Source organism: Thalassophryne amazonica, chromosome 20, assembly GCF_902500255.1.
Source record: "Thalassophryne amazonica chromosome 20, fThaAma1.1, whole genome shotgun sequence".
Taxonomy (NCBI): domain Eukaryota; kingdom Metazoa; phylum Chordata; class Actinopteri; order Batrachoidiformes; family Batrachoididae; genus Thalassophryne; species Thalassophryne amazonica.
The window spans coordinates 25085287-25112443 of NC_047122.1; the positions used below are offsets into that span (position 1 = coordinate 25085287).

The following is a 27157-nucleotide window of genomic DNA, read 5'->3' on the forward strand; positions in this document are numbered from 1 at the left end:
GGTTAGAACAGTTTCTGGTTGTTTTTACCTCCTTGGTGTTATTTGTGTGTGCAGGTGTAAACACATTAATCACATTCAGTGTGAACCAAAGCATCCAGAAGGAGACCACAAGAAAAGGTGGTCTCATCTGATTCGGTCCTAAATGAAGAGACACCAGACCAACGAACCGGAACAGTAGTAGCCAGTAAACCACTATTGATCAGTATGTCTGGTATTTATATTGTGTATTTATATTTATATTTGCAACTCTTTTTCTTTTTTTTTTTTTTTACTTTCATTTTTTATACTCTTGTGTGCTTCTTACCCTGTGTGCTGCCTGTATAATGCCACTGGAGGGAGTCTTCCCAAGGGATCAGTAAAGTTCTATCTAATCTTATTAATAAAAAATAGACTTTGGGCGAAACTCCTGAAAGTGGGTGTGTTACTTCTGACTTTGTCCCGATTTTTGTGTTTGTACCCCATAACTCAAAGCATTCAGTCACAGATAGTCTAAACTATATCTATTTAGAATCCATATGATCAAATAAATAATTGTGGTATACTCTCAATATGGACTGTAACACCTTTTAAATTTGACCCCTGTATATGTATTTTTCACTGGCCTCAACCTGGCTATAGCTACCACACTGGGATGGCTATCAGTTTTTCCAAGAGCCAGTCTCTCAGCACTTCTCAGACAAAGAATTCGACGAGGGGCTGGACGACCTCCTCCCACAAGGAGTGCTCACAGGCGAATGGCGTCACCGACAGGCGTGGAAAAACTCACGCATCGCACGAGTGTGCAAGCATGTCTGATGTAAAAACATATGAATGAAATCCATATAGTTTTTTGAAAAATAAAAAGGACCTTATACTTACGGACAGCCCTCGTACATGCAAATCTAGTGGTAACTTTCGCTAAATTTTTAGTGGTTTATCGGTTTAGGCGCCTTCTTAGATGAAGTATAACTGGCAAATACTGTTTGGGAGGGTGGTGAATTTTTACAAATTCCTTTTGTTTTTATTTAACTTAGATCCATGTTGTGCAGATTTGAACCTTGTAGATTTAAAATAATAGCAAGATTATTCTTGCTTTGCTTTCAGAGAAAAAAAAAAAAAAAAAAAAAAAAAAGCAAAACAAAACACAACAAAACCCATTGCAGATTGAACCAAAACTCTGAAAGTGTGACAGACCTGTTCTGGTTTAAATATGCTCTGCAGTCACTCATTTGAATGAATGGTCTAGTTCCTTTGATACTGATCTTGTTTGGGTTCGGGACTATCTCAGGAGGCCGCTGAAAGAAGGGCTCGTACGAGGTTAAAGTGACCTGCAGAGATCCTGTGAACCAGTCAGACCAGGAACACATTAAGACTCAAAGCCTTGGTTTTAATGGAGATTTTAAATGACACTGTGCAAAATAATTTCAGGAAATTCTAACATGCTGGAATAAGTGACTTTGTAATTTATTTGAGATGGGGGGGAAAAGCCAAGAAATATAAAACTCTGCAGGTAGCAAAGAGGGAGAAATGTCACTTGCCACGTTTCAAAAATATATATTTGTTTTGTAGTTCAGATTTGTACAGTTAGATACAGAGGTCAAGGTAATGCTCCCTCACGGATCACAGTCCATAAAAATGTCAGCCAACCTGAGGAAGTTAAAAAAAAAAACCCTCATAACTACATTAAATCCTTAAATACTGAACAAAGAAGTGGACTTTGTACTTTCCCGCGACAATTTTTTTTCACCTTTTTTCTTCTTATTATATAAGAATGAACTCTAACGAGTGCTTGCCCCATTTGCATTCAGAGCTCAGATTCTTGCCTTACAAAAAAAATAATAAAATAAATAAAATCTTCTAAGAAGAATATGAACAGCAGACAGTTGGGGTTCCCCCCCACCTCTCTGTGACAGGGTGCGGGCAACAGAAGAAAGACCGAAAACTCCAACGGGATGGGCAGTTTGAACAAACATCACTCTGATTGGATGATTCAAACGTGTGCAGCCTTTGAATGGTCAGAAACCTTACTGAGCTCCACAAACGCAAGAAACTAGGTAAAGGTTAATTTTTTCAAAGCAAAAAAAAAAAAAAAAAAATTTGTAACACTCATAGACAACGGGTAATTTCAGCCAGTTAGTTAAGTTTTTTTTTTTAAATAAATAATTAAGTACTTTGACTTCTGGTACATTCGTGCTACCTCATATTACATTCAATAATTTCTTTTACCTTTACAATCTTTTTCCCAGGCCATACCATTTTCTTTGTAAAATACTGTAAAAATTAAATTAACATTGAAAAAATATCAGGGATTTTTTTTATTGAAATTTATTGAACATTTATGATTGTTTTATACCACTTCACAAATACTTTGTAAAATTGGAAATTCTTTAGCAGGCTTTGTTCTTGTAGAAACAATTGATCTTTTATCATTTTTCCTTCTAATAAATATTTTGTTGCAAAATAGATTCTTTCAGTATTCTCTGAAATTCTCTTAAAAAGAAATCACATCTCTGTTCTTTTTCCTCTATTCATGTGATATTTATTATTACTGTGCATTTTGTTGAGGTTACTTGTAACATACATTTTCGCACAATACATTTTTATTCAATTGGACTTTTAAAAAAAATATTACAGCTTCATTTTCAATCTCTCAGATTTCAGGAATTGAGCTGTTACAAAACCTTTGGAAGGAACAAACTGTTAAGTGGGACAAAATTTACATCTGTGATTTTTTTTTTTTTACATCCATATTAACATTTTCACAGGAATTAAATCCTTGTTTGTAAACATACACAAATTTGAAAATGCATCCCTGAAACACACACAAACACAAAATACAGATAGAAATCCCACATACAACATTACAAATGTCACAAAACAATTACAGTGTTGACACATTTATCTACATGCATTTACTTTGCAGGCATGAGTTGGTGTTTTCCCCCATCATTTGGAGGGAACAATGTGCGTAGTGACGTGCTCTTTAAGTGTGTTCCTGCGATCAAAGCAGAAATGTACAGTATAAAAATGCTGTTTTATTGATCTGCAGACCAGCGATGATCTTCAGCTCCAGTTCAACAAAATAAATACTTCTCACTGGAGATCAGTGATGTTCAAGCCGGATCACGCCAGAGTCTTTGAATGCCAAAAAAAAAAAAAAAAAAAAAAAAAAAAATCACACAAACAGAAGACTTTTCATGTAGCATCTGCTTAACTTCACTCCATTCCTTTTTTCCTCTTTTCTGGCACTAAAATGCCAGTTGCCTGATCATTTTTCCCTATTAGAGAAATATGTTATGGCATTAAAATTCAAGGTATAATGAACATAATTCACTCAAGTCACACACAAAAAAAAAGCTGAATAATCTTCCACATTATCAGTCTCTTAATTATGTTTATTTAAAGGATATTCATACTAAAATGTATATTAATTTCACTGTATCTTTAGCTGCTTTGGACACCAAATGAACCGGATTATGAAACCAAATCAGCTGATCATCTGGAAAGTCTAGTTGGGAATGTTGGCCCCAGCACAGCTTTCTTGCTGCTTTCAAACTGCTGTAAAATGCCAATATAAAAAAAATAAAATAAATAATAAGTAGTTACACTAATAGCTTTCCTGATATTAGTGCAGTGCCAGTAGGAAATTTGTATTCTGATAGAAAATTGGCAGCATAAGTAGATTTCTCATGGATGGTCATATGAGGCTGTGTTTTTTAAGGTAGATAGAACGTACAAGAGGTGTACTTATGTTTTATTTATTGAATATAGTATTTCAAATCGTTTTAAAAATCAGTTTTATTATCAATTATGAAAATAAACAGAATTCCTATATTTGATTTATTTAGAAATTCCATACATCATAAACAAAACACATGACTAATACAAATTCCTGGAATTTCAAGGATAACCATTGCATTCCTTCCCTAAAACAATACATAAATGGAAGAGATTCAGACAAAATTAAACAGAACATTTAGAATATTTTAACCAGCAAATCCTCAGTATCCCACCTCCTGAAACAGTTTATTTAAACGCTGAACTCACAGCAAATATAAGATTTTATTCAAATTTGTACTTACTGAAACGCTGTACAAATTGTGAGAAATTTGTTGGTGTTACCAAAAAATGGATTTTAGCTAACATCTCCTTAGTGTTGTCAAGTTAAACTCAGTCGCAAGGAACACTGGTAGCATGCGTTTCACAGTAAAAGTATTGCTGGGATGCTATCATTAAACGTGTCATTGTAAATCGTGTGAGCAACATGAATTATCTGTGTTGTTTAACTTGCTACCAGTAACTCAGCATGCCACGCCATCTTGGAAGTACGAATGTTACAATGTTAATAAAAATAAAGGTTTCAAAATAAAGGTTTTGAAAATAATTCACAAAAATTTTCAAAATAAAGGATGCACATCAGCGTACTACGCGCAAAGCCATATCCAAAAGCTGAGGCCGATCTGACAAATAGAGAGATAGAGAGCCATATACTCGTACTGACACAGACGCTTGTTGTTTTATAGATAGATTTTTTTTTTCTTTTAACCGTTCCATTCCCCCGCCTTTCTTCAAACTGCTTTCTTACAAATTTATTTGGCCAATCAGAAACATCTCAGTCTTGCAAGTGCCACCTTTTAGTTCCTGTCTCATCCAAATTCTTTCCCCTCTGAAACATGACAAGTCTCCTGTGGTATGATTTTTTATTCAATTTGACACGAAAAGGCTTCCATACACACCCACCACAGAAATTATAATAATCAAAAAGCGCAGAACAAATCAACTGAGGTTTAATTTTTCTTTTTTTAAGTGACCCATTAAAAGCCAAACTTCAGATACCATAAAAACGTGTTTGTTTTTCCATGATAGCGATATCGACATCTTTAAAACTAATTGTGACCTGGTTGCGACCGAGGATGGATATGTGTAGCTCCAGTATCTTTGGCATGAAGGTCGGTTATAGAAACACACAAACCTTCCCTCCAAACCACAAAGAATGTCACCACCCACTTTCCCGCGTATTTTTTTTTCCCACCCTCCTTCTACACCTCATCTTAATTTTATTCCTGCATGTTAAATCTCGTCTCTGAAGCGTTTGCCTGCAGCTTTCAACACACTCACTGAAACAGAAAATAAAGTTAAAAGCAACAGGTAGAAGCATGGAAAAAACAGACTAAATTATTAGTTTTCATAAAGGTCTCCTCTGTAGCTATATTTGAATTTGAGTTCCTTCCACAAAAATCAGATACGAGAACAACTAAAAACTTTTTTTAACCCGTCGCTGTGACATTGCGTCATACTATGAATTAGCAATGAAACTCATCTGCATGAATTCATCGTATAAAAACAACAATAATATTAATAATAATTACAACTGGAAGGTTAATTTATTTAATAAAATCTAGTAACTGGGCATCCTGACTTGCACATACTATTAAAATATTTTATTTGCGGCAAACAAACACCCTTGTTTTAGAGCAAGTTATAATCTTATTACCCAAGCTAGCATAAGCAGTGACTGTCGCAACTGCTAGCTAGCTAGCTAACCTGCATGTGAAAGGACTATACTGGTCTGGTTTTAGAACAGGTTTACTTTGGTCACAATGGAATTCTAAACCGTATTAGCTGACACAGCTAATATGATAGCCGCCAACTGTCAAAGATAGTTTTAAACTATTCTGTGACACAGTTCACTGACATTTTAACTCAAAGCACCAACTTACATTCAGATGAACTGAAACAGTCCACATCACCAGTGAAAAGGCAGCATTAATCCAGATTTATATTTCATACGACCAACAAGCAAACCACCACTCGGTGATTGACAGCTACAGCGTTCAGAGTTACACCTGCAACTGTTCAACACAAACTAAAAGTGACATTTCCCACAGATATCAAATAAGTCCAATTTAATTGCTGCAAATAATGGATTATTTTTACTTAAAATAATTCTATGCAGCATTTTCCTTGGAAAAGCAGCATCAGTGTTGCACTTTTGTGTAGAACTAAACTTTGACTCATCAGTTTAAACCCAAACTTTAAAAAATGTAACATTTCACACAGAGCTGCTTAACTTTAAGTTTTAAAATAATTCAACATCATTTTTTGTTACCCCAGATAAATACAGAAGAAAGCCATTTGAAACCCAATTCAAAAAACTCTGAAGCACATTAAAACATTTCAGGTATTTTAAAAGCTGCTGAAACTGTCTTCCACTCAGAAAAGTTTATAAAATCAATAAAACCAATTTGTCTTCAATGGAAAAGTTCTATGAAACAAATATCTGAATCCGTTTCCAAAAACCAAATCCAAATTGATCATTATTGTCACCTATGGTGATACAAATATCGCAAACAAGCAACTTCCAAGACAGTCGTGCCTCAGTCATTTGTTGCCGTGGTAACTGGAGAAAGCACAGTTAACTTGGAAGTTGTAAGCATCACAATAACTCAATTTGATTAAATCAACACAGCAGAAATAATGGATCACTTTCTTATAATAACATGCTCAGTGGTCAAATCAATGAATGTTACACAACTGTTATATTCTCACGCTAAGTGTCTGAGGTCAGGGAGCAGGATAACCCTCTGCATTTAGCCACGCCCCCTCCAGCTGAGCCAGGAAATCAAGCTTTTGTGTTTTTGTTGTTGTTGTTGTTGTGCTTTCAGAACATGTTTAATCTTTTCTCACGCAGGGAATCTGATGACTTGTAAGAAGTCAAAAATTTTAAAATCAGTTATGTATACCTTAAATCTTAAAACAAAGATATGTATGTATATATATATTCTGCTGTAAATCAGGTATGGTGCTTCCAAACCACATTTTTCGCAGTTTCAGTGTTTTGTGAGGCTGTTACTTGATCTCACTGCAGAACAACTTTATAAATCTAACATTTTTCTGGGTTTAACGTTTAAAAAAAAAAAAAAAAAAAAAAAAAAAAAATTACACGGTTTCCCCATCCTAGTTTTAAAGTTAAAACTGAGCAAATCCACACTTTTGAGTTGGAGCAAATTAAGGTTTAGATTAATTTTAACAATTAAAAAAACTATCAATTATTAAAGTATTTGTTTGTTTTTTTTGTTCGTGTCAAATAAAGCAGCGGAGCAGAAAAGCTCTTTTGGGTTGAAAGTAAATGTGATAAAGTCGACAAAACGAAGTCTTTAGGTCCAAAAGTCTTTGCAGTCACCATCTGCCCGTTTAGCACCAGAAGCAAAAGAATAGAGTAAAAAAAAACAAACTTTTTTTTGGATTGTGGTCAGTGGTGGGGTGGGATCTGTGTCCATTTTTACTCCTGCGTGTGCGACATTAAAACGGATCCTCCTCTCTGCGATTCAGTCATCGCTTATGTCCAGGAAAAGTCTCCATCACTCAAAGTGTTTCAGGTTGTCTTAAGGAACCTTCAAGCAAACCGGAAGTGATGAAGCAAAAGAAAAATCCAGTGACGGTTTGCTGTTTGTAAGTGAAATAGATTGGGGGGGGGGGGGGGGGGAGGTAAAACCTTTAAAAACAATAGCAAATAATCCAAAGTCTGATCAAATCCAAAAGATTTCTATGTCGGACGGCGAGGGAGCGAAGACGTCAATGAAGAAATCTGTAGTCAAAACCAGATGGACCCAAGAGGACGCACCGCCCGTCTGCACAGATTTGTGGGGGCATGGTGGGGTGGATCCTAAAGACAGGACGAGAAAAACAATATTTCAGAAAGATTTAACTTTTGGCTGAAGAGATTTATTGGTCCCCATAACCAACAGAGGAGGCTGACTTTATGTCGGCAGCTCTGAGCCAAAGGTTTCCCGTCAGTTTTCCTTTCAGCTGCACCAACATTTTAGCTGCTGCTTCAGCAGTAAAAGTAACACACAGCAACACTGTTCAACAGAAGACAACACACAATCTAGGCTACAGTTTGCCAGAAGGCACATGGGAACCTTTGTCCTAGATTTCACGTGTCTTTTTGTTGAACAAGGCCTCTCTTGTGTTGTTCCACTGGACCATGAAGCTGTAACTGCAGACACAACAAATGGGCGTCTCTCCAGTTGCAGCCATTGAAGCCTGTAACATCTTCAGGGTTGTCATGCGTGTCTTGGTGGTTTCTCTCACTCGTCTCCTTCATGCTCAATCACTCGAGACAGATTTTATACACCGCGACATTCACTTTATATATTTCTTAGTGATTTAAAAGAACTTCAACAAATGTTGAGTTCAGGTCAGGTGTAGGAGCAGGTACTGGTGCACCAAGGCTAGTGGTTATTGTAACTTCTAAATGTTCTTGTAGAAATCCTGACATATGCAAAGACAACTTTATATTTTTTGTTTGTTTGTTTTGGTGTTGGTGACCTCACACAATCAAAACATGGTTGTGACCTTTCTTTTTTAGGCATGTTAGGGTCTGGTCACACAGCGATAGCTGACGAAGGATAAAAAGTCACAAATCGTCAAGAAAAGGTGGATGAATGAGCCTGTGCCTTTCCCATCACTGAAAAGCCTGTGAATCAAGAGCGCAAAAAGGAATGAAACAAAACCGAAGCCAATACCCCCATCAAACATATGCCAATTGAGGCCGAACTGTGTCAGAAGGACACGACCAGCCACAATTGGGAACGATTGAATTGTGGCCTGAAGACCAAGGACGGCAGTCTGTGAGCATCTACATATTTGGTCCCATTTGCTCAGCTGTCCCAAGTGTGTTGCACATGTTCAAAACACTCTTGGTGCCACTGAGATGGAACGCACATCTGACGGCGGTCTATATGCAGATTTGCATCATCTGATCGCAGTCTACATATTTTGACGGCATCAAAACAGCATCTGAAATGATCTGATCGCGGTTGATTGAGCTCTGAGATAGACTGGTCACTGCAAAGCCTGCCGGCATGTTGTGGGATGTCCACCTCCACTGGACCCCGGCCAGGGAGTGGAAAGTAAATACTGATATGTAATAACGTATATGCGGCACACATTCCTCATATACAGTGAATGTGAACAGCGCACAATCTAACTCTGTGGTCTCATGCACAGTACTGCATCATAGCGCATGTCAGGCACGGAGCTGAATGGATCTCACCGCTGTAATATGCATATTTTTACCTGATCACCATCTCAACTCTGTAGGAGGTGTGACATGGAATTATATCCCAGGCCGTGACAACGTTATTAAACATGAGACTCACCTCCAGCACGGAACCATGAACTTTTCACAGCGCAGAGTGCACAGGATCCGAACCACAGTCTGTGGCAAAAAGCCTCACCCCTGCTACAAAAATGAAAACCCATGTGATAATTCAACTGACGTCACGGTGTACAGAGTTGTGTTCTGTTCCTGAAGTGAGCAAAAAAGAAAAAATAAAGTAAAGTTCGCTGGAAAGGCTGCGTCTGACGCATCGTGTGACTGCTTGCCCCACTGCCAGCAAATGTGTCCAGTGGCATGCGCACACGCACGTGCCCTGCACGCGTGCTTAGTGGCTCATGCAGCCCTTATGAACACACACACATGCACAGCTAAGTGATAATTTCAGCCGCACACATGTGCGTGTGAGGAACACAGCGCTGCCTCCCACTCCGTTCCTATGTTTGCCATCCAGACGTTTGGACATCGGGCAGTTTTTAGCGCCTTTTATGGCCGTCTGTTTCATCTAAACTGTGGTCTACATGCGCTTTGGATGCCATTGTGCAGGTGTGGACAACGTAATCTGGATGCGTTCTGACACTGTTGACACCTCTTTTCCTCTCAACTGCATCCGATGATGGTAAGATTTGCTGTTTCGCCCTTGTTCCTGCACATTCTTGCTATGTGTGATGGGGGCTTAACAACAGAAAAATGAAGCAAACGTCGACCGCAATGATTCAAACAAAATACAGAAAAAAAAAGAAAACGAAATCAGAACAAAACATTCACGATGATGTGACTGACAGCAGGTATAAGACTGAGTGCAACCAGCGCTGTCCTCATGTCTGCAGCACCTGCAGGTGCAGGATCTGGTTGTCTTGACAACAAGTGAGAGATGTTTGTCTTCACAACAACGTGTCTGCACACGCAGGCCAGCCACAAATGGCTGGAATGTGTGTAAACAGTCAAAGTCGTTGATAAAAGGTTCTTACTGCTATTGTTTCTGTATGACAACGTTGCGTCCAAGTTAAAACTCTACCATACAAAGCGAAAGCCATACATCAACAACAGCCAGAAACGCTGCCGCCTTCTCTGGGCCCGAGCTCATTTGAAATGGACAGACACAAAGTGGAAAAGTGTGCTGTGGTCTGATGAGTCCACATTTCAAATCATTTTTGAAAATCATGGACGTCATGTCCTCCGGACAAAAGAGGAAAAAGACCATCCAGATTGTTACCAGTGCAAAGTTCAAAAGCCAGCATGTGTGATGTATGGGGGGTGTTAGTGCTCATGATGGGGGTGATGGTGCCCATCACACATCTGTGATGGCACCATCAATGTTGAAAGGTACATTAACACATGCTGCCATCCAAGCAACATCTTTTTTCAGGGACGTCCCTGCTTATTTCAGCAAGACACTCCCAAGTCACATTCTGCACGTGTTACAACAGCGTGGTGTCGTAGTAAAAGAGTGCGGGTACTAGACTGGCCTGCCTGCAGTCCAGACCTGTCGCCCATTGAAAATGTGTGGCGCATTATCAAGCGCAAAATACGGCAACTGAGACCCCGGATTGTTGAACAACTGAAGTCGAACATCTAGCAAGAATGGGAAAGAATTCCAGCTACAAAGCTTCAACAATTAGTGTCCTCAGTTCCCAAAAGCTTATTGAGTGTTGTTAGAAGGAAAGGTGATGTAACACAGTGGTAAACATACCACTGTCCCAGCATTTTTGAAACTGTTGCAGGCATCCATTTCAAAATGAGCAAATATTTGCACAAAACAATAAAGTTTATCAGTTTGAACATTAAATATCTTGTCTTTGTGGTGTATTCAATTTAATATAGGTTGAAGAGGATTTGCAAATCATTATATTCTGTTTTTATTTACATTTTACACAACCTCCCAACTTCATTGGACTTAGGGTTGTAATTTACTTGTTGATCAATATTTCACTGTTGGAATTGATTAAAAGCTTGAGCTTGTGAAATGTTCTTCAAACTTACCAGCAGCGAGGAGGGACATCTTTAGTACGGTGACTCAATCCTGAGGAAGAAACACAAGAATTAATCAATGAGCTGATGACCTCATCCTTTTCCTTGCAATAGAATTTTGAGCCATGTATGTAATAACAGTAGGAACAAGACACCACAACACCCTGGGAAACTCTGTTTCCCAGCATGCTGTTCAAGGGTAAAAATGCACATATACTAGTGTTAACATCACGGTAAACCTTCAATTGTGGATCAAAGTGCCAAAATAAATACATAAATAAAATATATTAAAAAAAGATGTAAGATGGAAACAAACAGATATAAGAGACACAAAGTAGGGCACCCAAAACCTCACTGAGAAAAACTCCAGATAAATCTGTACATAATTCACACAAAGATTTTGCTGGATATCTGCTGGACAGATACAACAAGTTTTATCTGCTGTGTTAGTTGTCAGTACAAGTGTTAGTTATAGTTACAATGTTTTTATTCGGTTTGCCAAAGTGAGTCACTGGGGAAATGAGCACTTTATCAGAGTTTTATCTATTAAAAGCCAAGTCGCCACTGTGTACATGTGTGTAACTTCGAAACTGGGGAGAGCTGACGTTTGCCGTTTGGTATGCTTATGTATTTTGGGTCAAGGATGAAGGCCATGAAAACAAAGTTGATGGTACCTAATATCCCTAATTTCTCCAAAAATATTAGTCCTAACAGTGAACAATGGATACTGATATCACCATTAATGGTAACCAGACAAGCTCTGAACAAAGCAAATATCTCAACCTTGCCAGTTGTAAAACATCAACTAAATGTGCCAAATAGTAAATACAATTATTCCCAAAACTCATTTTAATTTTTGCACTTTGAGTTATTATAGAATTAGAGAAACTTTACAAAATGTATACCACCCTTGAAAAATGTCAGCTACCTATTTTATAAACACTATTCTATAAACACTACAACTTGTGGATCCACACGGGCAACATGCTAGTTAGATGCATATTGTAAATGATATCCCATTTCCATTGAATGCAGCATGAACTTTCGACCTTGTGCATGTGTTCTGATTTTTTTTTCTTTCCCTTCATGTCATCTGCAAGGTCTCATGGAGCAATCACTACATTTGCCATGAAATCACCCCAACATGAATACCAGAAATAAAATTAGATATGATTATTTTATTTATTTAATATCACAGAAATAACAGTACTTTGTAATAAGTACATTTCAACACAAAGTATTTTTTGTGAAAAATAAAACTACTACATAGAAATTAGAAATTACAATACAATAGAAATTAAGACCAAGACTGCATTCATATAGCACTTTTCCATCTGCATCCGACGCTCAAAGCGCTTTACAAATAATGCCTCACATTCACCACGATGTGAGGGTGCTGCCATACAAGGTACTCACTACACACCGGGAGCAACTAGGGGATTAAGGATCTTGCCCAAGAGTCCTTAGTGCTCAGGCTGGGATTTGAACCTTGGATCCTCTGGTCTCAAGCCCAACGTTTTAACCACTGGACCATCACCTCTCCCAGTACTCAGTGACTTGTACATGTTCTTGCATCCATCCCAAATTGTCAAAAGAAAATTGGCTGTAAAAGTGATCATTTGTATTAATCTTTACAATTAGTTTTTCCAATTACTTATGGCCTATGAAGAAGGAGGGACTGTGTATAAAAATATAATTCCAAATGGTTAATGCAATATTTTTTAGATCTCGACCAATATATCGGTTGTCCAATAATATCTGCCAATATGAGCCTTTTACAAACATCAGTATAATTTGTGCATACATGAAAACTTTTATTTTACGCAATCAGCAATGCAAAAACACACTTTAGCTATTAGAAATGATGTTATTATGTAGTTTGCCCAGTAGAGGACTGATGGCATCATTTAAAATGCTGTAACTCATGGCTTGTGTCAAAAGCATTTCCTTTCCGACATTATGAATGAAAGTCTTTCCATACATCTGAGCCGAGCTCTTACAGCTGCTGTGCTTCACATCAGGATGTAATTTGTAAAGAAATCGTCTCATTTTGGGAAGAAAAAAAAAAAAACGTTTAAGTCGACTGTAGTTTCTTGTCTGTATTACAACGTTTGTAAGAGGTGTCATTTTATTTAAAGCAGTAATTCATTTTGAAGTTATTAATACCGACTGTTCTCTGTCTCAGCACAGAGCCGCGCAGCGTTTGGAGCTATGCCAATGGAACGGAGGACGATTCTCGTTTCTTGACTACAACAAGACAAGAGTCCCAGTTAGTGACTTTAAACCACACAAAAGTGACTCACGGTATTTTAATGGCTTTGAGAGGGGTTAAGAAGCGGACATGCCATTTCTGAAGAGCAGCGAATCAAAGAACCAATGAACTAGTGGATGGTTCACGCTTCAAAGTGGAGTCGCGCTGCAGAAACAGTTGATTACAGACCCCCTGCAGACCAAACCCTGAATAGCCGACTTTATTTGTACGTCCGTATGACTCTGAAACTCGGAAAAATCCGTATAATTTACAGACAATCCATATAGGTTGACATGTATGGTCGGAAAACCACCGAAAATGTAATTTCAGTCATCATAGAATGCCTTTCAAACCACACTATTGTCTGAAAACTATTTATAAACCACTCACTGTTTCTTGCTGAAATAGGCACCTCCTTGCACAACAACTTTTTTCCTGGATGCCATGATCATCGACTCGACTGGACTGACGCTATGTTTGTTTGATCCGGTTTTAATTTTCCTGTGTACACCTGCGTGGTGCATTGTGGGATCAAATCAAAAGCTGTGTTCACCGCGGGGACACGTTCGGCACTATTCTGGATTTTTTTTTTTTTTTTAACCAATCAAATCAAATCAATTTTATTTATATAGCGCCAAATCACAACAAACAGTTGCCCAAAGGCACCTTATATTGTAAGGCAAGGCCATACAATAATTACGGAAAAACCCCAACGGTCAAAACGACCCCCTGTGAGCAAGCACTTGGCAACAGTGGGAAGGAAAAACTCCCTTTTAACAGGAAGAAACCTCCAGCAGAACCAGGCTCAGGGAGGGGCAGTCTTCTGCTGGGACTGGTTGGGGCTGAGGGAGAGAACCAGGAAAAAGACATGCTGTGGAGGGGAGCAGAGATCAATCACTAATGATTAAATGCAGAGTGGTGCATACAGAGCAAAAAGAGAAAGAAACACTCAGTGCATCATGGGAACCCCCCAGCAGTCTAAAAGTAAGAAGAAGAATTTTAAATTCTATTCTGGAAGCCAATGAAGAGAGGCCAATATGGGTGAGATATGCTCTCTCCTTCTAGTCCCTGTTAGCACTCTAGCTGCAGCATTTTGAATCAACTGAAGGCTTTTCAGGGAACTTTTAGGACAACCTGATAATAATGAATTACAATAGTCCAGTCTAGAGGAAATAAATGCATGAATTAGTTTTTCAGCATCACTCTGAGACAAGACCTTTCTAATTTTAGAGATATTGCGCAAATGCAAAAAAGCAGTCCTACATATTTGTTTAATATGCGCATTGAATGACATATCCTGATCAAAAATGACTCCAAGATTTCTCACAGTATTACTAGAGGTCAGGGTAATGCCATCCAGAGTAAGGATCTGGTTAGACACCATGTTTCTAAGATTTGTGGGGCCAAGTACAATAACTTCAGTTTTATCTGAGTTTAAAAGCAGGAAATTAGAGGTCATCCATGTCTTTATGTCTGTAAGACAATCCTGCAGTTTAGCTAATTGGTGTGTGTCCTCTGGCTTCATAGATAGATAAAGGTGGGTATCATCTGCGTAACAATGAAAATTTAAGCAATGCCGTCTAATAATACTGCCTAAGGGAAACATGTATAAAGTGAATAAAATTGGTCCTAGCACAGAACCTTGTGGAACTCCATAATTAACCTTAGTCTGTGAAGAAGATTCCCCATTTACATGAACAAATTGTAATCTATTAGATAAATATGATTCAAACCAGCGCAGTGCCTTTAATACCTATGGCATGCTCTAATCTCTGTAATAAAATTTTATGGTCAACAGTATCAAAAGCAGCACTGAGGTCTAACAGAACAAGCACAGAGATGAGTCCACTGTCTGAGGCCATAAGATCATTTGTAACCTTCACTAATGCTGTTTCTGTACTATGATGAATTCTAAAACCTGACTGAAACTCTTCAAATAGACCATTCCTCTGCAGATGATCAGTTAGCTGTTTTACAACTACCCTTTCAAGAATTTTTGAGAGAAAAGGACGAATGATGCGTAAAAAAATCTGACCGATGCAGCTGCATTGGTCCAAACCAGTCTGGATCCAGGCCTGCACAACATACAAAGAGTTTTATGTTGGGATGATGTTAATGCTGTTGTTCGTGTGCAGTGCAGCGGTTCAATTGCAGCCTGATCAGACAGTCAATTACCTCAAATCTCAACTACACTTTTTGGTCCTATATATATTGCAGATATATCTGTATCATAATTTTTTACTTTAAAATAAATATTGCACCTCCCTCACAAAAAAAAAGCCTATATCAGTGGTGCACTAATATTTTTCAATTAAAGCTGAAAGTAGACAGTTCAAGAACATTTGGATCATTAGTTTGATTATAATGCCATTATCATGGTTTGCAGAGGCAAAATACTGTTCGAATACATATGGACCGGACCAGACTATACATTTGTATTTATTCTGAAGATCGCACAGGATAATGACCTGCAACACTACCGGTCACAGGTTTTACCATACTTACTTAAGATAGTATGCAGATATTGGGGCAACAACTACAAACGTTCATTACATTCACTAGCCATTTGCCAAAATAAAAAGAGCAAAACAGATTATTCATAATGTAAGATATCTAGATCACACAACTCATTATTACAGTCAGAATTATTTAAATTTACAAATAGTGTGGAATTTCAAACAGCATAAATAATGTTCAAGACCAAAAATAACCAACTACCAGGAAATATTAAAAAACCCTATGTAAGTACTGCATATTCATATTATCATCATCATCATCATCACCACTACCACCATATATGAAAAGATAATTAATATAATGAAATTCAATATATGTGTATATAAAAGCAATAATCATTTCATATGTTTGACAAGGATAATTATGAATTTTTGCAAAGATAAAGAGTAATAACTATCATCTTTAAATAAATTCAGGAAAATTAAAGCGCAGGATTCAGACTTATAAAGAAGCTGGGTAACTATTAATGAAGGTCCAACAACGCAGAAAAGGCAACAGATAAAGTTCTGTACTTCTCACTCCTTTTCAAATATATATAAAAATATAAAACTGTGACAGTTTCTGTGGCATTCTGGTTTTCATTGCCTGGATATTTTCCCCTACGTGCACTTGTTTAAAAGAGATCATTTTATTTAATGTTCGGTGCACCGTGCAGTTTTTTCTTTTAAAGAGACAATGTGTGAGAAAAGAATCCAAAATCATTGAAATAAAATTAATCACATAAAATGCGACAAACGTCAGGCTGCAGATGTGAAGAAAAGTAGAGCAGCGACATAAATGTGAGGAAGACGAGTGCAGACATGACGGTGACATTCCTGTGATTCTCCAAATGAAACGGAGCCGCGCCCTCCTCAGTCCTCACGCAAACAGAGAGCACAAAGGTCAAATGTTAATGAAGAATTTAGATTTGAAAATATTCTAAATATCAGCAGTGAAACCTTTCATATATAGTGACTTGCAAAGCTATTCAGCCCCTTGGTATTTCACGTATTTTAATTTTCTTATGGCATTTCAAATACAAAACGTAAATCGGGCGTCTCAGTATAAAAATTTCTAAAATTATCTTCCTTAGACTCAACTTGAAAGTAAATCTCTACAACTTGATATAAATGAATTAAAAATATATAAGCCAAGATGATGGGTTGCATAAATAATCAGCTCCTTTGGTATAATACCTGTAAATAATCAGCTTTATTGCCAGTTTTCTTCAGATAAGTCAGGGGATGGATACATGAACATTTCCGAAACATTGAATATGTTTTCAACTTTATATTAGTTATTAAAGAAAAACAAACAGTATGGCACTCTATGGTAAATCTGTGTGGAGTAGACAGTTCTCAAAAACTGAGCGACTGTGCAAGAAGGAGAAGAGTGCGGAAAGCCACCAAGACAACCCAGAAGAAGTTACAAGCTTCTGTGGCTGTGATTGGAGAAATTGTGCGTAGTGCTTGTTTTGCATTTTGTACCCTCAGTTATACAACTTCATGATGAAGAGGTACAGAGGAGGATTTTATTAAAAAGAAGACCTGAAAGTTCAGCTACAATTTGCCAGAGGGTACATGATCTGAGATGCAAGCCTAGATTTAATGTTTTGGTGAAAAATGTATCCATCCCCTGACTTGTCTGAAGAAAATTGGCAGTTAAACTGATTATTTACAGGTATTTCACCAAAGGAGCTGATTACTTATGCAACCCATCATCTTGGCTTTTATATTTTATTTAATATACATCAAGTTGTAGAGATTTACTTTCAGTTTGAGTCTTAGGAAGGTAATTTTAGAAATTTTTATATTGAGAAGCTTGATTTACGTTTTGTAAATTAAAATGTGTGAAATACCAAGGGGCTGAATACTTTTGCAAACCACTGTATATTTATACACTGATTAGGTTTTTTTTAATTAAGCTGTGGGAAAAAAAATTAATAATTTATCAATATCACTGTCACGACCAAACGTAACTGGTCAACTGTGTGCTGAAATACTTTACAAAGTCCTAAGTGACAGATAAGCATTACAGAGAGTTTAACAGTAAAAGTGAGATGATAAAAAAAAAAAAAAAAAAAAACTTAAAAAGCTTCATTATCAGATCCAATTAACTGTCAATTAAAACCAAATTAATTTCAGCATGAATTATTTCCGGTTTGTAATTCAAAGCAGGATTTGTAAAGCAAACTGCAACACAAATCCCAACCCCTAAATACGACACACCCACTGAGGGGGTGGAGTCTCCAGCTGCATGATTGACAGTCAGAGTGAGAGGCAGTGTGAAGGAATGCTGGCAGCCTCAAGGTTTTTTTTTTTTCTCTCAATACAAAAACGTACACAGGTTTAAGAAAAACATGGAAGATGTGAAGATTTTATCGACTTCCGCATATTTCTACAGTTTTTTTTAATATACTTAACTGAGCATGTCAAAAGGAACAAATGCAAACGGCTAAGAATCCTAAAAACAGAAACCAAGTTCATTAAAAAAAAAAAAAAGTCCCCAATGGTGTCAGGAGCCTGGAATGGAGTCTTACCACACACAGAGTCTTTGTGTTGGAAACCAGAACTACACTAACAAAGCAATTATTTCTTTATTATTCTTTTCAGGGGAAAACGGGTTGAGATTTGAGAACCACTTTTTTTTTTTTTTAATTCATTCATAGAATCAATGAAAATATTTGCCTATTTGAAAGCAGGTTTTGTTTTTTTATGCCAATAAAGTAAAAACCCCAATAAAAACTTCACTGTTCTAAAAGTTAATGCGTCTAAAAATGTTGCGCTGTATTTCTAGAAAAAAAACCCCCAAAAAAACCCATCAAAACTTCTGTTTTCATTCTAAATTCCACATTAAATGCTCTGGTTTGACGCCACTCTCCCCTGGATGCACTTCAGGAAATGAATGAAGCTCCTGCATAAGTGGGCAGCAAGTGGGGCATAAATCAGGCAGCAACAAAAATAAATAAATAAATCACCACATACGTCAACAGTGTGCAGCTGCTGCTCTCACAGCCAGCCCTCTTTCTCTCACTGAAAACAACCAAACATCTGCCACTTACCGCCAACATATGAACAGAGCACAAGAAGTATTTTTTGGAGCCCGCGTTGTGTTGGTGCAGAACAGAACTATGTGACTAACCACACTGATGGTTCAAGATGCAATCATGATGGCTTTGAGCAGGACAGAAGTAGAGCAAGAGGATGGGACACCCCCAAGTGGGAGTCACACGTCACCTACTGGAAATTTCTAATTTAAGGATTGTCAGCCAACCTGATTAGATCACAGTGACCTCAGGAGGTCAGCATGATCCAAACAGCTCGTTTTTGGCTGCCAGTGAAAATTAGCAGGTCATGATTAGAAGTTGAACTTAATGCAAAATATCCATGTGGATATTTGAACTCCTTTGAAATATTCTGGCTACTTTGGTTGAATAGTCATCGTTGCGGTGGCAATCTCTTGGTAGCGAGGAAGATTGTTTCTTGACCGATGTCAAGATAGAGTCCCAGATAGAGTGTTGGACACAGAGATGACTGGACAGGCCCAGCCTTGACACGCACCATTTCTGACAGATGGTGTACGCGGTTGGTTCTTTCTGTCATGATCTTCCTCTTTCTCCTGTGCTGTTCATCTACATTCTTTTGAAGATATCCACTCCCGTGTGGATTATTGCTAGCTCGGTCCGTCGCTTCTTCTACCCAGGTCTACAAATCGATGGAGCAGCACTTTAGGTTGTGCTTCAGGAGGTTCTTGTAGCATTTCAACTGCCCTCCTCTGGACCGTTTTCTTTAGCTCAGCTGGGAGTAGAAGATTCACTTGGGAAGCCAGCTGTCATCCCTCCTAACGATGTGAACCACCCAACAAAACTGGTTCATGATGATTACACACTCTACGCTCTGTAGCTTGGCTTCAGCCAGGACGCTGATGTTGGTATGGTTGTCTTCCCACCTGATGTGGAGGATACGTGGTGGAATCACTCAATGGTATTTTTTTTTTTTTTTGGTGTACATTAGCTCTGTGGGTGCACCCCAATTTCATTGTACCCTCCCACCGTACAATGACAATAAAGACTATTCTATGGAGGCAATAGGTGGTTTAGGTCTCAAAGCAAGCAGGGTTGGCATGACAACAGCTTTGTGGACAAGGATTTTCATCTCACATTTGGTCTCTGTTGTTGAAAATACTGGTGCGAAGCTGGCCGAAGACAGTTCCTGCAGATTTGAGTCAGTGTTGGATCTCGTCATTGATGTTTGCATTTGAGAACACATGGCTGCCCAGGTACAGAAAGTGGGTCATGTTCTCCAGGACAGGAGACTGACTGTGTTTGGACTGACCGTGTTGAGTGAAGGCTGACACTGGATGTGTGTTTTCTTCAGGGTATGTGAAGACCAAGCTTGGTGTAGACTACATCAAAGGCATCTTTAATAAAATGCTCATGTGATCGTCACGCAGCTCTGTGCACACCTGAAGCTCAATTTCAAAAGTGAATCAGAGCAGGTCCTGATTAGTACATGACTGAGACACCGCTTGGGACCACCAGGAGCTGTACGCCAAATCCTAATGCAGATTGGTAGTGAATGGCGGCAACCCAGAAAAAAAGCTAATATAAATTTCCCCTCCATGTCTGAAGTTATTTGATTGTTCTATACTGTTAAATCGAACACTCCATTTTACACAATAATTAAGTTAATGTAACTCAAACTTTGAAAAAGTTATAGTCACTCATTTCCATTAATTAAACTAACTCAAAAATGAATTGTTGTCATAACAACTCAGTTCCTTTAAGTGCATTTAAAGTTTTGGGGCATTTAAGTGGTGATGTATTTCCAGTGCATTCCATTCACTCATTTTAATTGAGTTTATGTAACGGAGGCCACCAGGTGTCGCTGTGTAGATGTAGTTAGTAAACCTCACTCCCAACAGCTCAAAAGGATTCTGTGGTCACAAGGCCAGAGTCCTGGGTTTTAGCATTTTGGTTAGAGAGTCCGACTTCCATGCCGGAGATCGTGAGTTCATGTCCCGAGGGGAGTGAATGGGCGGAGTCATAACAACACAACGCAGAGTCAACAAGTAAACCAAAGAATGCTTCAAAAAATCTAATCCAAAATGTATCGCAAATTTTTTAGGCAAAATTTGTCACTTTTTTTTATTGAAAAACAAACTAGATTTACATAAGTTTAATTAAATATAAATTAAGTTACTAAAACTTTGACAATTAAATTTTTGAAAATTATTTTATTTAAGTTGGCAAACTCAAATAGTTTAAGTCAATCGGTTTCCTCAAATGGTTTGAATTCAACTAACTCACTGAGTTTTACAGTGTAAGTGTACAGTTGTACATTTAGGAAAGTGTCCAGTTTGATCAAAAGAATCACACTATGAACAAAAAGGGTGATTTGTAGGAAATAAGTCGGGAAATTCAACATTTTTGACTGACAGTTGATCAAATAATGAACAAACCCAAATCAAAGGCACAGCTGAAGCTGAGGAGGGCAGAGAGCGACAGAACACCTTCCATTAAGACCTTTTTGTCATCTTTACTTCGGAAAGCAGACTTAAAGTTCTTGCTTTCATTTCCTGCAGTCCATCAGAGGCGGCAAACTGTTTGGAATGTGCTTTGTCTCAGACCAAAGCTTCCTCAGTGCTCTGTAAAATGATGCATCCTCACAGGAAGAGGCAGAGGATTACGTCACCACCTGACAAATCTGCCTTCGAGGTGGTAAGATCTTATCTGAGTTCCAGACCAGTATGTGTACACAAATACCTCCAGCACAGAGCCAAGGCGGCTCATATCACTGACAATACAGACCAGTTTAACATTAGAACAGCCCAAACAATAATAGCCCCAACAAAACCTAAATGCAAACCAAAAAGACAGGGACAGAACAAGAAAGCATGTGCACACTTCAAAACTGCAGGTGGCACCCCATAGTTACACGGGGGGCCCATGACAGCCAAATCACTCCAGCCACTGGGGGATAGGACACAAGCCAACAGGTGGACCGGTACCCCACATCAGCAAGGGGTACCCCCCTCCCCTCACCCACAGACCAGTGAGTGAGAGATAACATAGGTGGCAAACTCTATAGAGGGTGGAGCCATGCCCCACCTGAGACCGCCCACTGGGGCAAGAGCCAACAACAATTCCAAATACCACTGAACCGCCGGGGGCCAAGGCTCCAGCACTGCAGCAAATGGGGTGGTGGTGGTTGGGGGGGGCTTCCTAGGCATACATTCAAGCCAGCAGTCTTGAGAGGAAACCAACTCCCTCCCCCCTCCAGGACACCACACCCACCCAGCACACCACTCCCCCCCTCCACAGGACACCACCCTCATGAACCATTTTACTGTGTTGCACAAAGCAAACAAACACCTGCACGAGTACTGGTATACTGTTGCAGGTGTTTTCTCTGACACAAAAATAGGAACATTTGTTTTCCTACTGGCCAAACGCATTGTTCCAGTTCCTGTCTAATTTTGTGGTCACTGTTCCACATGCCACGCTTACAGGAACCAAATAGCTGGTGTAGTTGTTGGTTTCTATGACTACCTGAACCCTCTGAATTTGCAGAATTCAGCTGATTATTCCTGCAACAGTGAAGCAAATGAAGACATTGACTAAAGTTGGGCCCAAAATCAAACCAATCCAGGGGAGAAGCCAGTAAGACCGGGATCGGATTTGGACCTGAAAACCCACCAAATCATAACCAGCTAAACCAAAAACCAGGCCGTGTCTTTACGCAGCCAGTTTCCAACGTGTTTTTGAGACTTTCTGGTGGACAGACATGCAGAAAAAAAAAAAAACAGACTTCTGCAAGCTGAACTAGAAAAAAATCCCAGACAGGAAGTGACCACAAAAAAATGGAAGTGTGAAACGATTATTGGCGGCTTTAGCTCAATAAAAACCACACAAGAGGTTCGAACAGTTCAATTAAGTAAGTAGTTTTTTTTTTTTTTTTCCTGAAGGTCATCTTGCAAGTTAAAATAAAACTTTTTTGTCAAGGAAACAAACTAACACACATTTTTGGTTCTGTGTCGATTTTTTTTTTTTTTTTGCAGTTTTAGTCGGATAAACTAACAAAACATGAGAAAGGCTCTTCAACGTCTTCTGGGGCAAAGGTTAAACCACAAACGCCCTTGCATCGAGGGTGCAAAGGTCACTGTGGCTGTGGGGACCAACACACGGCCAGATGGACAGGCGGTGGGCGGAGCCGTAGGGCAGAGAAATGCTGCCTCGTAGATACGTGGACTGGATTTGATTGAAAATTAGTTTTTGAACACAAGAAGTATTTCTTGGGGCAAAAATGTTGTAAGCGCCAGCAGCAGTGTGACATTTACTTTGTGCTGACTTGTGTGGGAGGGCGTGGCTGCCCTGCAGCGTGTGCGAGAGCGCGCATTTGCGCAACATGTTGCAAGATGCCAAGACGAAACAGGAATGACAAGGTTTTCATCCAAGGTCAAGAATTGATAGATAGAGGAGTTACAAACACGTACAAACATGGAAAGAGAACAATACGACACCTGTGTTACAAACGGCCACAGACGCCAACAACGAGGCTCACACAATGTGTACTGTGTCATTAACAATGATAGTGCAGCGGATAAGTTCAATTTTTCACTAGAACACTTCAGTTAATGATGCAAGCAAAGAAATTGGCACAGATATTCCCCATAGTGTACTTGTGAAAATTCACTGGGTACCCAGTCAGAATTTCAAGATGGCCGCTATTTTTCAAGATGACCGCCAGTCGACTTTCCATATCGCAACTCTCGCAACTTTTGTCATGTTTCTAAGCATTTGTATTGGTTTTATTTGCTTAATCTACACCCCCAAGCAAATATATGCTGGATATTTGTATACTGATTAATATAGTATATAGATTTACAAGTATACACAAATATGGCAGCCATATTTCCGATCAGAACACATGAATGATTTACAAGGCTCTTGGCGATGTTTTTATGTCATGCAGAAGTGTTCATTTCATTAAATATGTCACACACAATTTGTTTACAATTCAGTTTGGTGTGAAGTTGCTGATTTTGTATTATATTTAAAAGAGTGAAAGTCAGTGCACAACCAGGGCACACTGGTGACTTCACTGCTGTTCAACTCAGCATGGGGTTCAGTGTCAGCTAATCTTGCTTTACTAATGCCATACTTAGTATTACTAACACCAAAATGGTATGCTAGCACTAGTTGTAGTGTAGTTTAGCATAGAATAGTGTCCCAAATGCTGTCTAGCAGCCCCAAATCAATTAGCTAGTAGAAAGTAGCTGGTAGATTTAGTCAGACAACCGCACCTGAATTGACAGGGTGTGCCAGTGCAGGAGAGCTGAGCCAAGGGTGAGGGGGCTATACATGGGTTACCCATGTACTTACCCAGATGGTGTACAGATCACACGGGACTTAAATGACATTGGATGAATGATCGGGCTAGGTGTAGAGTAACCGAACCTAGTTGTATCCCATACATCAATGTGCATACTTGACAAAGGTGGTAAAAGGATAGCCCCTCGGCCTTCGTCAAGTGCTCAAAATGGCAAGTTCTTTCCCAAGCAGGAAAGGAAACTGACTGGAGCAAATGCTGTCTTTGTCAAGACAATAAAAAGGAAGCTCTTATTTCACCCTTAGCCTCTGTGCATCATGATCCAGAGCAGGATGGATATGTGATGATTGCAAGAAATGTGCCATTGTTCCAAGAAATCAGTGAAATGCCAATCACCTTTGACCCAGCAAGGCTGGATGAAGGCAGTGGCCACCACAGTCTTCTCCAAACTGAGCCAGTACCCACCAGTGATCGAAGAGAATGATCTCAATATCCTGCAAAAGGTTTGTGGTTCTCATGTATGACAGGTCCAGCAACCTCCATAGTGTGGATGAGGCCAGACTTGACCTGTTTGCTAGAAAGCAGAGGCCATATGAAGCCATCCCTCCAACTAGAGCAGCTCTGCTTCAACACACAAAACGCTCAGCATATCAGGCAGGTTGTGTCTGGGCCCAAGCAATTCTGCGCCAGCCAGAAGAAGAAAGTCCAGCTGACTGGGGTTGGGAGAAGGATGGGGATCAATGGAAAGTCTTCTAGAGTGCCAATTCCCCAATAGCAAAGAGCTGTGAACAGCTGACAAAGTGTGGCTGTAAGTCTCGCTGTAGTGGCAGGTGTAACTACTACAGACTTGGGCTTCTCTGCAGAGGTTTGTGTAGTTGCAAGTGTGATGTGTAGGTAGCCTCACAATCTCGTTTCGGTAGCCATGTATCTACTTTTTTATGATGTGCTCTCACAAGTCGTATTGATCCTCTTCTAATTCTGAGTCACTTGTTAGGAGAGCCTCTTTTTTCTTTGGAACTGCCAAAGCTTTCTTTATCTTGTCAAGTTCTTTGAAATATAAGCAATGTATCATTGTAGCAGATGGTCAAAAGTTTCTTTATTTATATATTTTTTGTCAGAAAATTGTGTCTATCACTACAGTACAGATCAACAAATATACATCTGAATGGCAATGCAATTGCCCCCAATTCACTTCTAATACTGAGTCTGAGTCTGTATTTGTAGGTACGTTTTTATTTCTATATACAGTATCTAGAAACACATATGAAAGAGGAATTTGCATACCCAAACACGCACACATATATATATTTATATATACGAGGTCTGTTAGAAAACTATCCAACCTTTTTATTTTTTTTAAAAAACTACATGGATTTGAATCATGTGTGCTTGCATCAGCCAAGCTTGAACCTTCGTGCGCATGCGTGAGTTTTTTCACGCCTGTCGGTTGCATCATTCGCCTGTGGGCAGGCTTTGAGTGAGCACTGGTCCACCCCCCTCGCCGGATTTTCATTGTCAGGGAAGTGGCTGAGCGATTGGAGCAGCGCTGAATCAAATTTTCCAGAAACTGTGAGCGACAGCCAGGTGGAAACCATTCAGAAGATTCAGATGGCTTTCGGTGAGGATACTCTGGGTGTCACACAGATTAAGGAGCATTACAACCAGATTAAAGACGGCCCAAAGCGGCGGAGGGCGCGCCGTGCTCCGAGCAGCCATCGACAGGCTGAAATGACCAGATCATTTCCAAAGTGAAGGCTGTGTTGATCCGGGACGTCATCTGACTACCAGAGAAATTGCAGAAGAGGTGGACATCAGCACTTTTGCAGCACATTCCACTGTTACAGGAGATTTTGCAATGAAAGACGTGCAGAGGAATTCACGCGTCGGGACGGAGCCGCAATGGCGCACAAATGAAAGCACGTACGTGTTGGAAACCATTTGGAAGATTCAGACGGCTTTCGGTGGCTTTTCAGTCAAGTGAGTATCCGAGAAATTGTGTAACAGCTGGCCATGTCACAACTTGTCCTGTGAGACTTCCAACTTCTCAATTTCTCTTGCTTGCATCATTAACTGAAGTGTTCCTTTGCTTATGTGCTGCACTATGATGCTCATGCAGAGTCAAACAAGGCACAGTCATTTTCAACTATAAAAGTCCACTGAAACCTTCTAAAGGCTGCACACGTGTCCTACGTTCTTTCAGCTTTCTCCATGTGCATGAATGGTTCAGCATTTTTGTATGTACTTCCACGCAATAATCCTACAGGAGCAGGATTATTGACGAGGCTTCATAACTGCGGAAGCAGTAAAACAATGAGTTACGCAGTTGGACAAACAACAAAACGAAAATGGCAAGAGATTCTGAGACTAAAGTGGTTATGATTCACCACTAATCTACTCCCTAGTGGGTTAAACCTTTAAATTCCTCATTTTACCTTGGTAAATGTCTATGCCCCCCCAAATTCTGAATGGAACTTTTTTAGGCAAATATTTGATTTAATAATAACTGAAACTCAAGGTATTTTAATATGTGCAGGCGATTTTAATCTGAGGTTAAGTTTGGATCTTGATTCGTCTAACCCAAGAATAACTCAGCCTAAACTTATAAATAAAAAATTCAAAGGTGCACTGGATGATCTGGGACTGGTTGACCTGTGGAGACAACTTAATCCAACAACAAAAGACTATACATTTTTCTCAAACCCACATTCGTTTTTCGCACGAACTGACTACTTTTTTATTTTTAATAAGGATCTTCACAGGGTGTTTGACTGTACAATAGGCAGTATGGATTTATCGGACCACAGTCCAGTAACTTTAGACATAGATATAAATATGGATCGTAAAAAACCATGTGGAGGTTAAACAATTATGTTTTGAGTCAAAAGAAAAAAAAAAAAAAAAAAAGTCAAATTAAAGCAGATATCAAAGAGTACATAGAGGACAATGATAATGATGAGATAACTCCCATAATACTTTGGGATGCTTGTAAAGCTGTCCTTAGAGGAAAAA

The 27157-nt window shown here is 39.0% G+C and overlaps 1 protein-coding gene across 1 annotated transcript in view; it reads right to left on the reverse strand.

Annotated features, from left to right (window-relative positions):
• Positions 1 to 2912: 2912 nt before the first annotated feature.
• si:ch211-264f5.6 (carcinoembryonic antigen-related cell adhesion molecule 1) overlaps positions 2913 to 27157 on the reverse strand; it is a 71198-nt gene continuing 46953 nt past the window's right edge. Inside the window, exons 9-10 of the mRNA XM_034160523.1 lie at positions 11084 to 11123; positions 2913 to 7645 (exon numbers count right to left, since the gene is read on the reverse strand). Of these exons, the coding sequence (XP_034016414.1) occupies positions 11105 to 11123 (19 nt within the window). The 3' untranslated portion in view covers positions 2913 to 7645; positions 11084 to 11104. The remainder of the gene's footprint in view (positions 7646 to 11083; positions 11124 to 27157) is intronic.